At 37.0% G+C, this 15,425-nt stretch overlaps 1 protein-coding gene and 1 long non-coding RNA gene across 2 annotated transcripts; one reads left to right on the forward strand and one right to left on the reverse strand.

Annotated features, from left to right (window-relative positions):
* The first annotated feature begins 329 nt into the window (after positions 1–329).
* Positions 330–2,289, forward strand: LOC149575600 (uncharacterized). The gene is made up of 2 exons (XR_016359699.1): positions 330–568; positions 1,976–2,289. It is a non-coding gene; the product is annotated as an uncharacterized LOC149575600 (long non-coding RNA).
* A 56-nt stretch (positions 2,290–2,345) lies between these two features.
* Positions 2,346–3,924, reverse strand: LOC149575601 (uncharacterized). The gene is made up of 4 exons (XM_089816056.1): positions 3,575–3,924; positions 2,998–3,454; positions 2,810–2,878; positions 2,346–2,405 (listed from the first exon to the last, which is right to left on the reverse strand). Exons 1-4 carry the CDS (start codon positions 3,922–3,924, stop codon positions 2,346–2,348), a joined length of 936 nt encoding a protein of 311 aa, XP_089672182.1.
* Between the last annotated feature and the right edge of the window lie 11,501 nt (positions 3,925–15,425).

Here is a 15,425-nt window from a genome sequence, read left to right on the forward strand (position 1 = left end):
AATTATAGTGTCATGAGTATCGTTTTGATATATCAATTGGATTAACAATGTCGAGTGATTTCATTAAAAAAAATATTTAAATCATAAATCACTCAATAGTGTCGCTAACATTGATCTCTCAAAACACACTCTTAATACTATAATGCATATTTTAGAGTATTCATCTTACCTTTAAAATAAAGTTAGAGAAAGATAACTTTTTTGCAAAATTATAATTAATATCAATCAAAATAGAGAAGGCTCATGGCATGAAATAAAGATTTTTAAAAGGATAAACATATCCCACAAAATCGATAGGAAATATGAAGTTCTAGAAGGCATATGCATACCCTAAAACATACCGAAATCATTTCATTTTACACATTGCAAATGCGAGAAAAAAGAGCTCTCACCGCCATGGGGAAGAATGAGGGTTTTGTGAAAAATTCAGAGCCTCCATGTGCGTCTTCTTGTCCCTTCTCTCTACATTCTTTGTTGGGCCTTCCTAATTATGGCCAGCTTGGAGGAACTTGCTGGAGAATGTGTGGAGGATGAAGAGCAATAACACTTCAAGGCCGCCATTTGAAAGGTATTTTGAAGCATTTTTGCTTAAAAGCTTTGCCATTGCTTGATATTTGAAATCTAGTTTTATGGAAGAGGCTGAACTCATTTTTTTTAATATAAAACACCCAAATGGGGTCCTTGTGCGCAGTTCCTTTGTTGAAAGCTTCATGCAACTAATATATGTGATGAGAAATCTCGAACTTGAGCTTGCATAGCTCCCTCTGTTTGCTTGCTGTTTGGGTGCCATTTGAAAGGCATTTTGAACTGGAAAACGTTTAATAAAATAAAAGGCCTTTCTATTTTGGTTGCCAACTGGTCTGTAGCTTCATAGTTACCATGCTCTGCTCCTGTTCCAGCTATACGAATCTAAGGGGGCTTCCCATCTGCTCATCCAATTTTGGATGCTGAAAGTCTTGATTTTCATACTGGTGTGCATGGTTATAATGGTGATAAGCTTCATTTTTACTTTTACAAAAAATGCTCATCACCATATAAAAAAAATTCTGAAGGTATGCTGGTGTTGTTTTGAACATTCTGTAAATAACCAGTCTGGAACCCTTCTCTTCACAATATCCAATAATATGTACCAAAATTGGGTCGCTTCTGAACCATAACTAGAAATTTATCCCAGCTGTCCATGTGCATGGGGAATGGTTGTTGGAGTCCCAAATATTCTCCAAATCGTTCTCAAAACTATCCTTTGGACATGGAAACCAATAATATTTTTTGCATAAGTAATGCGATCATAAACCAATATCAAGTGTTCCTTGAAGACATTCTTTCCACCATCTCTTAGTGCTAAAGAAAGCTATTGTATAACTAGTTGATAGGACAGATGATATTTCAATTAATTTATATATTTCATGAATGTTGTATTGAACACATCTTTCCTTCCTTCAATAACCTCTTGTCTGACTGAAAGTGACCAATAAATGGAGTTAAAATCAGGCACTCTTCCCAATTATTTTGGTATTTTGGGAGTAAGTTCTTCACAACTGCATTGTGTTGATTGTTGAATCTCTATTAATCTTGCTGAATATTTCCTTTTCTAGTGTTTTCTGGTGCACACACTATAGTTCATTTCCTCTGATATTTCACTCGCTATCGAGGCCATAATTGTTGCATTGTTTTAAGCACTCATTGTTTAACATCTGTTTTGGCAAATTCAAAAGCTTCATAATACAGATTTGTTAGTCTGTTCATCTTTTTCTTTTTTTCTATATTGTGATCTGTTGCATATTTTATGAGGTACGAGCACGGGCTCGTGACACTCACAAATGGTTTTATTTCTTTCAGCACTAAATGTTAATATCACTGCTTGTTTTCTCTCGTGACAAAATGCATTGACAGGTAGAAAATATAGTCGTAGAGGTAGGTAGTCATTGCTTAGATCCCTTGGGATCTAACATCAGTGGCTTTATGTTTTTTGCAGTTACTGGAGAGCGTGGAGCTCGGAGCTGGACAAGTGCGGCAGGAAAAGAAACCATAACCAGTCAAAGCAACAAGCAATGACTGGTTATCTCTATCCCTATTACATTCATGTATATATTTATCTATTAGTGTATTTCTTGATGAAAGAAAGTTAATCAGTTATCCTCACGGCTTGTGTGAGACTTTCTCCATTCAGCACATTAATTCATTTCATTTACATGTAAAAATGAGAATTGTACATATCAGTGATGATCTATACAATGAACATTTGTATTTCTTTGCTCATGATTATATATGATTGCAAAAATTATGAAATTGAAAGAATAGCAAATGTGTGTTTTCCTTTGCAACTCTTTCTATGATGTTACTTCTTAGTAAAATTCAGCATGTGAAATTTTGGTAACATTTTTGGCGTTCTGCTGTATGTCTGCCTGCTTGACATTTGACCATTTTTCTTTTAGTTGCTCTTATTCCTCGGGCACAGAGTCTGATTATGCATTCCTAGCACCTAGACCTGACAAAAAGTGACCCTTAAAGTTGTTGGTTCAGTTTTGAATGCATGCACGTGAGTTCAGTAAGACTGAAAACTCTTATTGGATTGACGGGTATGCAGCGTCAGAACCCAATTATCAACTTTAGAAGTCAAAACCGTTATAGTCGACCATTTGGTTGATGTATGGGTGAATGTGTGGGCTTGAATGGATGCATGTATGCAGTGTATGCATGGGTATGCAAATATGTATGGTTGGCAGCCAGACATTTATTTGCAGCGATATATGTATGTGCATGTATGTGTATGTTGGATATGTGTGTGCGTTTGAGTACACATATTTACGCATGCATGAATGAAATTGGCGAGTATGATGACTTCCACAACATAAACCAGCAACTTAACTGAAAAACACTACAAACAAAACAGGAAACTAACCTAGAACAGAAATAAAACTAAACTAAAATGCAGACGCACTTATTGAAAACAAGGGGAAAAACTTATTATGTACAAGGCAGGACTGAAAATCATACCTCAAAACATGGTTTGAGGTGGATCCCATTCATAAGGATTGGTAGGACGTCTCCTTCCATGGTAGCCAGCTGGTAAGCATTGTGTTGTTTACACTCAGCAATTTGAAACGGCCCAGCCCACATATGATCAAATTCATTGTGTTGGTCGGGTCTGCTCTTCAGGACATCCCACTTCAGTACCATGTCGCCAACATGGAATTCTCGAGCTTGAGCTCTCTTATCAAATCTTTTCTTTATCTGCATTTGCTGATACTCCATGGTTTCCATGGCCTTTTTCCTATTTTCTTCCAGCTCCATCAACTGGGCACACCGCACCAGCATAGGGTCACCTTCCTCAAATAAAACCAGCAGTGTAGCAAGATCAAGCGCTGGTAATTCTGTCTCAATTGAAAATCTAGCCTCTTTCCCATAAACAAGCCTATAAGGCGAGTTTCCAATGATTTGTTTTGGAGTGATCCTATCAATCCATAAGGCAGCCTTCAATTTCAAATGCCAATCTCTCTAATTCTCTTGCAAATTGTGCTTGATGATTCTTATCAGGTTCTTGTTGGAAGATTCTGCTAATCCATTTCCTTACGTGTAATAATTTGAGCTCGTACTGAGATATATTCCATGATGAAAAGCCCAATTAGTGACTTTCATTCCAATGAAAGCAAGTGCATTATCTGAGATAATGGAATCCGGTACTCCAAATCTGTTCACAATGTCATCATAAAAGCTTAGGACTACTGTTTCATTTGCGTCCTTTAACGCTGCTGCCTGAGTCCAGCATATGAAATAATCAGTGGCTTTAATAATCCACTTGTGACCCGCACTTGATGGAGGGTTAATGGCCCCAATAAAATCAACGCCCCACTTTTGAAAGGGCTGTTCGATTTTAATTGGCTGCAAGGGAAAAGCTGACAACCTTTCTTTTCCTGCAAACATGGCGCATTTAGTGCATTTTCTAACATGTGCATAAATAAATCAGGCCAATAATAGCCAGCTCAAAGAATCTTATAGGCTGTTGTTCTAGGAAGAAAAATGTCCTCCTGAATGTCCATCATGAAATTCATGCAATACTTGAGCATTTTGATCTGAATCTATGCATCTGAGAAGGACTCCATTGAAGTCTTTTCGGTATAGAATATCATTTATCAGCATGAAAGGGGCTGATTGCAAGTGATAATACCTTCTGTTTGCTTGATCTAAGGTGGTTGGACATTGACTGGTTTTTTAAAAATGGATCATATCCTGTAACCAGCTTGTTCTTCCTTCATCGTTTCCAGCAGCACCGATCAGTAAAATAGCATTTGCTTACTCCTCTAGCTCCAAAATATCCTTATCTGCGATTTGCTCGCACAAACCCTTCCCTCAAACCAGCTTGGTTATCTGGATATCTACGTCATATTCCATGACGCATGTGATCCAGTCGGCTCTTTTCTCATTCAGATCTCTACTCAGGAGAAACTCTTTGATGCTTGGATGCGTGACACGCAAAATGACTTTGTTATGCGTCAGCAAGTGCCTGAATTTCTTAAGGCTTTTTACAACAGCAAGGACATGTTTCTCAACAAAGCTATACCACTGTTCGTACTCTTCAAGTCCTTTGCTAAAAAATGTGATTGGTTGTTCCAATCCCTCTGCATTTTTTTGTGCCAACATGGCTGAAATCACATCATGACCACCATATGTGTAAAGAATAAAATCTTTACTGAAATCAGGATTGACTAGGATGGGTGATGTTGCTAATGCATCTTTAATGGCCTGAAAATTTTCTTTGGCTTCCTTCGTCTAGGTAAAAACTGTATTCTTTTTAAGCATGGCCATTAATGGTTTGAGAAGTGTTGCAATGTCAGGCAGAAACCTCCACACGAAATTGATTCGGCCAATGAAACTTTGAAGGCCTTTCTTGTGTTGTGGTAGAGGCAGCTCCAAAATCGCTGCAACTCGTTCAGGGTCCACCGTAATACCTGACTTAGATACAATGTATCCAAGTAATTTACCCTCATGCATAGAAAAAATACTCTTTTTGGGATTTAATGAGATGCCAAACTTTCTGCAGCGCTCAAAGATCAGCCTTAGGTGATCGATATGATCTGCCTTTTTTTGGGAGTAAATGGTGACATCGTCTAAATAAACTAAGACAAATCTATACATCAGATTACTAAACGCCATTTCCATGGCTTTCTGAAAGGTTGCTCCAGCATTGGACAATCTGAATGGCATTCTCTTGTACGCCATTGTTCCCCATTTTGTTGTAAATGCTGTCTTGAACTGATCTTCCTCTTTTACCAGGATTTGATTATAACCCGAGTACCCATCCAGCAAAGAAAACCTTTCAGCCCCTGATACACACTGTAATATCTGCTCCATGGATGGAAGTGGGTGTCTATCCTTCAGCGAGACTCTATTCAAGTCTCTGAAATCTACGCACAGCCGTAGCTCCCCATTTTTCTTCCTTACCGGGACCAAGTTAGCAACCCAACTTGTGTGTTTGATAGGAAAAATTATCTTACTCTCGATCAATCTAAAAACTTCCTTTTGCATCAAAGGTTCCAGCTTTGGATTAATAGGCCTTTGCTTTTGTCGAACTGGCTTAGCTACTGGTTCGAGCTATATTGTATGTTGTGCTAGTCCTGGATTGAACCCTTTTAAATCGTTGTATTGCCAAGCAAAGACATCACTGAATTCTTGAAATAAATGAAGAAAAGTTTCTTCTTCTTCATTTGAATTTACCTTGCCGAACTTAAGGCATTTACCTAGTGCAATTTCCAGATCTGCATAATGGTTTTCTTTGAACAGCAAGTTGGCTTTTCCTGGTCTGAGTTGATCATCAGAATTAAATACGCTTTCCAACGTTACTAAACCTTTTGGTAACTTGTTGTTTTTTAACTGTATTACCTGATCACCATACTAATATTTATATCTCTGTTGGTTAGAACTGGCAAAAATGTCTTCCTCTAGCAAAAATTGCAGAATTTGTTCATCGCTGTCAAAAACTTGCCAACTAACATCGTTATCAGGAATTGAAGGCCTGATAATGATTCTGATATGACGCTGATCAGTATGGGCGGACACGCTGTTGAAAATGTTATATTGAGCTCCTATAGCTACCAGTCTATCGGCATGCTGGTTTTCTTTTCTAAGAACAGCCAGTATATTAAATGCATCAAAATTTTCAAGAAAATCCCAAACACGATGTCTATAAGACTTTAAAATGTCATTTTTTGCAGCATTCAGACATCTGATTTGATTTACTACTAGTTCACTATCACCATACACCCTCAAGCACCTAATACCGCGCTTTCTTGCCCATTCTAATCCCTGAACTAACCCTTCATACTCTGTTGTATTATTGGTGCAAGAAAAATTGAATCTGAAAGCGGCATAGTACCTATCATTGTTGGGTGAAACTAGCATGACGCCTCCACCAGCACCTTGTTTACCTCTTGAACCATTGAAAAACATGCTCCATAGCTGATCTTGGGATTCTCCCAACTGATTCACTGGTTTGACCAGATTGGGAATAACTTCACTTTGTTCATGTATAATGTAGGTCCCCAAGTCAGCATTCGTCATATGGTAAAATTGGTTTTCATATGTTTGACTTGATGCCCATTCATCAAGAAGAATATCTGGGACATCATCTAGCTGGGTTCAATTTTCAGCAGCTGTATGACATTCTGCTTGGTCAAATGCAAGCAGGTTCTCATTGACAGCACTAGGAACATAAGGCTCTATGTGGTTTTTTGCAAGTAACTCCGATTTGATCATCACTTTTGTGCCATATCTAGTCCTAAAAAGCATGTGGGACCAATCGGATGACAGGTAACCACCAATCTTCGCTGTGAAATCTCTAAACAAACAGATGGCAAAGTATGGAGGTAAATCTATAACATAGATATCCTGTTGAATGGAAAAATTAGGGTAGGCATGAAGGGTGACACTTGCATCTCTAATCACGCCTATAGTACCTATGGATGTCCCATCAAGATGAACGACACCCTTTTCAATGGGTTGATATTTTAGTCCTAACTGGTCGGCTATCTTTTTTGGCATGACTGAGCTTGTAGCTCCACTATCTACCATACAGTTATGGACTAGTTTATTGCCGATAATCAAGGAAAGATAGAAAGGAGGCAGTTTTATTACCTTATTTGGTCCCGTGGCAATTTTATCGTTGTCCTCCTCCTTTTCATCAGCATTGGTTAACACCACTCTTGCTGGTTCATCCATCACCCTTGAGGGATTTGCTTCATCTGAGAGAGCCTTTTGCAAGATATCCGCTTGACTGGGGATGGCCAAAGTCTCCCATATTGACATGGACACATTCATCTTCTTCATGTTCTCCACGATATTAAATGGTGCAGCGAAGTGTGGTTTTTGATGTGCTTTACAGCACCATCCTTCGCTGGCCTGTGAACGATTTCCTTAGCGACAGGAACATGAGTGTCTCCCGCTGCATTTGTGGCACTTGATGATGGCTCAGCAGTATCAGGCAGTCTACCCTCATTTGTTGTTTTCTCTGTTTCAAGGGCTCTTTTCTTAGCTCGGGTATTTGCTGATATTGGTGAGTCATTATTCACTGCACAAAGCTCATCTTTCTACCAGTTAAGGAAGCCAATTTCAGGAGTAGGTGCATCATGCTGCTGTTCAGGTGCATCATAAGTGACATTTTGTTGTCCTGCCACTGTATTTTGTACCATTAATGCCTGATTTATAACTCCATTTGTGCAGGTGGCCTGATCATGCGGTTCACTACAAGGGTAACACCATTCAAAATCTACTGCAAGGTTATTTTGCATGGGGACTATGTCTCTTATTGGATTTGTAGCATTAAGAGGGGCCAGGTTATAAGGTCGGAAAGGTCTCTGATTGATATTTTGCCTATAACCCATTGCATTACCTTGAAATGGTTGTCTATTTTCTTGGGCTTGACCTTGATTTTGTTGTTGGTAAGGCAGATTTGCAACTGGATTCTGTTGTTGGTAAGGCGGCCTAGGCTAGAACTGTTATTTTTTAAGATTAACCAGCTCGTTACTAAAAGTTTGCATCATGTTTTCGATCTTGAGCTGACTATTTTTTATCTCCTGTAGCTCTTGTGAAGGGCCTGCAATACTCGAAGGGCCTGCCATGGTAATTTCTTGGCTAGGAACAGCAGGTAACTGGTTAAATTGTGGAATTGTCAATGGCATATTTGGGTGAATGTCTGGAAAAATGGGCATTGGAGGCCTAGGGGCTATTTTACCAGCTTGAATAAGACTATTTTCAGCTCTAATGGCGATATCATAAGCTTGAGGCAGCGAAACACCTCCCATAGATTGAATCATTACTGATATATCGCTATTTAAGCTTCTCAAATAATAAAGAAAAGCATGATCGGCTCAAGGTCTCACCGTAATGGGTATTCTAGTCCAGGTTCTTTGAAACCGATTGTTAAAATCCATCATTTGCTCTTGTGGTGCCTGCTTTATAGTTGTGAGCTGCTCTACCAGCGATAAGAAGTCAAACTTGTCTTCAAAATGTTTCGTCAAAGCGTCACCCAAGGCATCCCATGAGCCTATAGAGCCAACAGTTAGACTTCTGAACCACTATAATGCTTTCCCCTTTAAAGATGCCACCAACAACTTAGTAGCCACATCCTCCCCTGTAACATGATGTACGTTGCACAAAGTAGCAACATCCCTTATGTGTTCATAAGCTGTAATCTGATTTTCTCCAGTAAAATCTGGCAGACTCTTCAATGCTGCAAGTAGTATATCATGATGTTGGGCAAAATTCAAGGGGATCCCTTGATTAAAAGGCACAAAAGAAAATTGTCTCACCATTGGTGGAGGTTTCTGTAGAGGTTGTTGTACTGGTTGTTGCACAGGTTGTTGTTGTATAGGTTGTTGTTGAGCAGGAACACTGTGCTGAAAGCTCGTATTTGTTGTACCTGCTGGTATAAAACTAGTACTTGTTGAATTTGTAGGTGAATCAGCAGATATGTCAAATAATTCAGCCCTTAATAATGGACTTGCTAAATGTCTGACTTTCCTTTGGCCTGTTCTGCTGTACACGCGAAAACCAGGGGCTGATAGTTGCCTTCTTGGTGTTGGCTTCGTTCTAGCAAGACTCCTTCCACGTCTTTTTGGAGTTTCTAGCTGGAGATATTCAAAAGAACTGGAACTTCATGTTTGTATCTTTCTCATAAATTCATCATTTCCTGTTGGCTGGTCAAAACAAGGCTTTCAGTTGTACCAGCACAGTTGGAAAAATGTATTCGTGTCCCACCGGGCGTGCCAAAACTGTTAAGTTTTAGGATTTGCACCCTTTACTGAATGGGAAAATATTCAGTAACCCTTACTTAACATGGGATTCACTTCACTATATGGGACTGGACAGTGAGATGAAACCTCCGAATTCTAGGCCGGCTCCTATTGAATCTCTCAGTGATAACCTCTTGAAACTTAAAGAAAACTTGAGGGAAAAGGGGAAGAAGTTACTGAAAACCTAAACCTAAACCTTAAGTCTTAAACTAAGGAAGTGATACACCAAAGAGGGGTATGAAAATGTAACCCACATGTAACAGAGAGGATAATACAGCTTTATGAAACACAGATGAAGCACAACTTCCTGTAAAGGCTTGCACAAATGGTTTATAATAAGGTTTTCCACTGAAACTACAAAAAGGGAGACAAACTAATACCTTCCTTTGACTAATTTCACCCAAAACACATGTTATAACCTGCAAACAAACTTACTGTTCTACACAGAGGTGCTGAAATGAGACAAAAGACAGGGAATAATGAAACATTCATAAGTTAACCTATCCAATCATTTTAAAATGCACACAAAAATTGTAGAAAGGAAAAGGGCTCACTGATAACTTCACCAAGCATAATCACACTGCTGCAACTTGTATTGCATCTCCAAAAATGAATTACAAACTCTGTAGAATGAAGTCTAGGACTTAGAGAAAAAGCCACAAAACCTCCATCCACAAATCAGAACCCCCTAAATGAGTTGAAAAACTCATACTTATGCACCAAAAATACCCAACTGCATTTTGGAAGTCATAAATGTTGGGTCGGATTCAACCCCAAAGGCCAACTTGAGTCTTCTACAAGGCTTCAAAAAGGTGTACAAAATAGCCCAAAAGGCGTGGCCTGATAACATCATCAACTACCTCTCATAAATGAAGCCCCAAAACTCTTGCCAAACTCCAAAAGCAATGATTTCCTGCCCCCTAGTCTTATCATACATGACTGATGCTATAACTTTGCAAAAAAAATCTTAAGACACTTCTAATTATTTTAAAGTCAAACAAATATCCTTTCTTTTTATTAATATTAAATATTTTATGATTTAATTATCTAGTCAATATTGATCAATATCAATTAGATAAATAAATCATAAATTGTTTAATATTTTATTTAATAATATTTATTATTATACTTATATTTTATATTTTGATTAGTATTAATTGTATTAATAATGTTATTAAATACCACGTTAAATCACTTAACATTATTAATGCAATTGATACTAATAAAAATGTAAAAATAAGGTTTATGATAAATATTATTAAATAAATATAAATATAAATATAAATTATAGTGTCATGAGTATCGTTTTGATATATCAATTGGATTAAAAATGTCAAGTGATTTCATTAAAAAAAAAAAATTTAATCATAAATCACTCAATAGTGTCGCTAACATTGATCTCTCAAAACACACTCTTAATACTATAATGCATATTTTAGAGTATTCATCTTACCTTTAAAATAAAGTTAGAGAAAGATAACTTTTTTGCAAAATTATAATTAATATCAATCAAAATAGAGAAGGCTCACGGCATGAAATAAAGATTTTTAAAAGGATAAACATATCCCACAAAATCGATAGGAAATATGAAGTTCTAGAAGGCATATGCATACCCTAAAACATATCGAAATCATTTCATTTTACACATTGCAAATACGAGAAAGAAGAGCTCTCGCCGCCATGGGGAAGAATGAGGGTTTTGTGAAAAATTCAGAGCCTCCATGTGCGTCTTCTTGTCCCTTCTCTCTGCGTTCTTTGTTGGGCCTTCCTGATTATGGCCGGCTTGGAGGAACTTCCTGGAGAATGCGTGGAGGATGAAGAGCAATAACACTTCAAGGCCACCATTTGAAAGGTATTTTGAAGCATTTTTGCTTAAAAGCTTTGCCATTGCTTGATATTTGAAATCCGGTTTTATGGAAGAGGTTGAACTCATTTTTTTTTAATATAAAACACCCAAATGGGGTCCTTGTGCGCAGTTCCTTTGTTGAAAGCTTCATGCAACTGATATATGTGCTGAGAAATCTCGAACTTGAGCTTGCATAGCTCCCTCCATTTGCTTTCTGTTTGGGCACCATTTGAAAGGCATTTTGAACTGGAAAACGTTTAATAAAATAAAAGGCCTTTCTATTTTGGCTGCCGACTGTTCTGTAGCTTCATAGCTACCATGCTCTGCTCCTGTTCCAACTATACGAATCTAAGGGGGCTTCCCATCTGCTCATCTAATTTTGGATGCTGAAAGTCTTGATTTTCATACTGGTGTGCATGGTTATAATGGTGATAAGCTTCATTTTTACTTTTACAAAAAATGCTCATCACCATATAAAAAAATTCTAAAGGTATGCTGGTGTTGTTTTGAACATTCTATAAATAACCAGTCTGGAACCCTTCTCTTCACAATATCCAATAATATGTACCAAAATTGGGTCGCTTCTGAACCATAACTAGAAATTTATCCCAGCTGTCCATGTGCATGGGGAATGGCTGTTGGAGTCCCAAATATTCTCCAAATCATTCTCAGAACTATCCTTTGGACATGGAAACCAATAATATTTTCTGCATAAGTAATGCGATCATAAACCAATATCAAGTGTCCCTTGAAGACATTCTTTCCACCATCTCTTAGTGCTAAAGAAAGTTGTTGTATAACTAGCTGATAGGTAGATGATATTCCAATTAATTTATATACTTCATGAATGTTGTATTGAACACATCTTTCCTTCCTTCAATAACCTCTTGTCTGACTGAAAGTGACCAATAAATGGAGTTAAAATTAGGCACTCTTCCCAATTATTTTCGTATTTTGGGAGTAAGTTCTTCAGACCTACATTGTGTTGATTGGTGAATCTCTATTAATCTTGCTGAAGATTTCCTTTTCTAGTGTTTTCTGGTGCACACACTATGGTTTGTTTCCTCTGATATTTCACTCACTGTCGAGGCCATCATTGTTGCATTGTTTTAAGCACTCGTTGTTTAACATCTATTTTGGCAAATTCAAAAGCTTCATAATACGGATTTGTTAGTCTGTTCATCTTTTCTTTTTTTTCTGTATTGTGATCTGTTGCATATTTTATGAGGTTCGAGCACGGGCTCGTGACACTCACAAATGGTTTTATTTCTTTCAGCACTAAATGTTAATATCACTGCTTGTTTTCTCTCGTGACGGAATGCATTGACAGATAGAAAATATAGTCGTAGAGGTAGGTAGTCATTGCTTAGATCCCTCGGGATCTAACATCAGTGGCTTTATGTTTTTTGCAGTTACTGGAGAGCGTGGAGCTCGGAGCTGGACAAGTGTGGCAGGAAAAGAAACCATAACCAGTCAAAGCAACAGGCAATGACTGGTTATCTCTATCCCTATTACATTCATGTATATATTTATCTGTTAGTGTATTTCTTGATGAAAGAAAGTTAATCGGTTATCCTCACGGCTTGTGTGAGACTTTCTCCATTCAGCACATTAATTCGTTTCATTTACATGTAAAAATGAGAATTGTACATATCAATGATGATCTATACAATGAACATTTGTATTTCTTTGCTCATGATTATATATGATTGCAAAAATTATGAAATTGAAAGAATAGAAAATGTGTGTTTTCCTTTGCAACTCTTTCTATGATGTTACTTCTTCGTAAAATTCAGCATGTGAAATTTTGGTAACAATTATATGGAATTCACTTTACATGCAATTGCATCCCAAGAGTGTGGTTTGCACTATAAAGTCATTTTTATGGACTTAGGCAAATATAAGTAAGTTTTTAAAATATGCACTGGTCCTCCAAGAGTGTGAGTTGCATGGAAATGACCATTTACATGTTAAAGTGAAATATGTAATGAGGGTCCAAGAGTATGATTTGCATTTTTTTACACTTATATGCATTTTAAAACATGTAATGAGGCCTTGAGAGTGTGATTTGCCTCTTGCATTTAAAACATGCAAAAGTACTCGAAGAGTGTGATTTTCATAGAAGACCAAGTATCGTGCATTTTAAAACATGTAAATACTCAACAAGAATGCATCTAGATTTTCCATCACACATATTTGCAACTTGAGACCATGATTTTGCCTCCAAGAGCAAAAATGGTCATGTTCTTACCCTTGGAGAACATGGTTTTGCCAAAGTTGTTCAAATCTGCGCATTTCATGGAATGAAATCTCTCCAACAATGGTCTTTTTTTGCATTTCTATGCATTCTCGTGCCCTAGGTATTGCCTTTCCTTGCAAAAATGGTTCATTTCTTTGTATTTAGAGGCCACGCTTTGCTCAAAAAACACCCAGATTTGGAATATATTGATCACGTTTTAGACCAAAGAGGATTCATTTTGGCATTTCAATCCATGCCATTGCTATTAAATATCATGTTTTTGCATTCCGGAGCTGAAAATGTTTCATGTTCTTGTATCTGAGACTACGTTTTTATTAAAAGCACCAAAATACATGGTACTTGTTAAAAATATTTGCATATTTGGGAGTTATTGAGCACGTTTTTGGCATTTCCGTGCAAAAATGCCTCTTTGATTACTCATTAATAGCCATCATTTGCAAGTATTAAAGAAGTCAACATAGTTGGTTGTAGATTCAAACTTGGAGGAGAAAAACTATTAAAACCTATTAATCTTCCATTTTTGGCTCATTGATCACCAAGTAAGTTGAAGTTTTCCATTCTTTGCTATTTCCATTCATATTTTGGTTCATCCTTGTACATTTGTCCAAATATATGCTATGTATTTTCCAAATCCTCTTTAAATAAGATGAAAACCTTCATTTTCAAGTGCTTGGAATTTCCCCAAATTCCAATTTCGAATTTGCATAGGAAGGTAACTTGGTCTTTCCTATATTTTAGTCAAAAGAACAAAGGTACATTTTTGTTTTGTGCTTAGTTTTTCTTGTTGTTTGCTTTCTATTTTGATTTCCTTTTTTTGGAAAGGTTAAGGATTCTTTCCAAATAATGCAAGAGCATATCACACCTTTTCACTTTCCACCTTTCCATGCAAATGCAACACATCTTTCCATATTTCACCAATGCATGTCAAATCATATTATATCCATTTCCTAATATATGCAATTACATTCCAAGAGCATTTACATGTAATTTTATCTTCCATCCATATTTGCATCTGCATTTACATGTAATTTCATCCTCAAACCCAATTACATGTAATTACATCCTTTGAACCTAATTACATGTTTACATCAAGTAACAAATACATGTAAATTAATTTACATGTAATTACCTCCAGAGAACCTGATTTTGGTAAAAGGTCGCTCTTTTAAACAATAAAATCGCTATTTGCACACATCCATATGCATGCCTACTTGCAATCTTGGCTTGCCCATAAAAACCCATCAATGCCCACATGAAACCCATCCTTGCGAGTCCAAGTTTGGCCGTTTCCATCCAAATACATATATTTTCCAATCCATTTTCAGCCATCATATGTGTTCCATAAGTATCTAATCCATACTTTGAGCACTCATCTGTCATGGATTCATCATTTTAACTCAAATCCCAAAGTTTTATTGGATCCAATCCCATTGGAAGATTTGTTCATCTTCATGTTGCGGTGCACTCTTCAAGATATGTTAGAACTTCTTCAAAGAATAGAGACATGCCATCAAGAGCATATGCTTTAAGTCTCAGAATGCAATAATTTATTTGATCTCTATTTTCCCAATGGTTTTCTAAGAACCTGAGTCTATGTGGGAATGCGCTAAGCACTTTGCTTCAAAAAAAAGAGTTAAAGGTGTTGATGGAAATTTGTTTTGAGTTTACATTTGGACACCATTGAGAAGGTTTTCAAAGTGTCAAAGACTCCAAAATGTGTCAATCTACATAGGATAAATCACGACACCTCAAACAAGAAAAAGCTTGGTCACATCATATTTTCAAATGACAACAGGAAATTCATTAAAGAGGTTCAAAGGCTATCAAAATACACAATACCATGATTATCAAGGTGAATGAAGTGGCACAAAATATAGGAACTCTTGATCCTATGATCATTCATGATTACATTATCAAGTACAAGGCCTTTGCCGACAATCTACAAGATTGATTCATTCATAGTCAACTAACTCGTCTTTTTCTTCAAGGGTTTTTTTTTGTTTATAGTTGGAGAGAATGAATTGCATGAAAT

Source organism: Cupressus sempervirens, chromosome 2 (assembly GCF_028749045.1).
Source record: "Cupressus sempervirens isolate cs-2001-9-10 chromosome 2, ASM2874904v1, whole genome shotgun sequence".
In the NCBI taxonomy this organism is placed as follows: domain Eukaryota; kingdom Viridiplantae; phylum Streptophyta; class Pinopsida; order Cupressales; family Cupressaceae; genus Cupressus; species Cupressus sempervirens.

What these genes read in the sequence shown, in the direction of transcription:
- LOC149575601 (XM_089816056.1), bottom strand. Translation starts at nt 3,924, where the DNA reads ATGTTTGCAGGAAAAGAAAGGTTGTCAGCTTTTCCCTTGCAGCCAATT. An exon ending in ACGAGCTCAAATTATTACAC is followed by an intron (nt 3,455 to 3,574) that starts GTAAGGAAATGG and finishes ATGGATTGATAG; the next exon opens with GATCACTCCAAAACAAATCA. An exon ending in ACCTCAAACCATGTTTTGAG is followed by an intron (nt 2,879 to 2,997) that starts GTATGATTTTCA and finishes TTTTGTTTGTAG; the next exon opens with TGTTTTTCAGTTAAGTTGCT.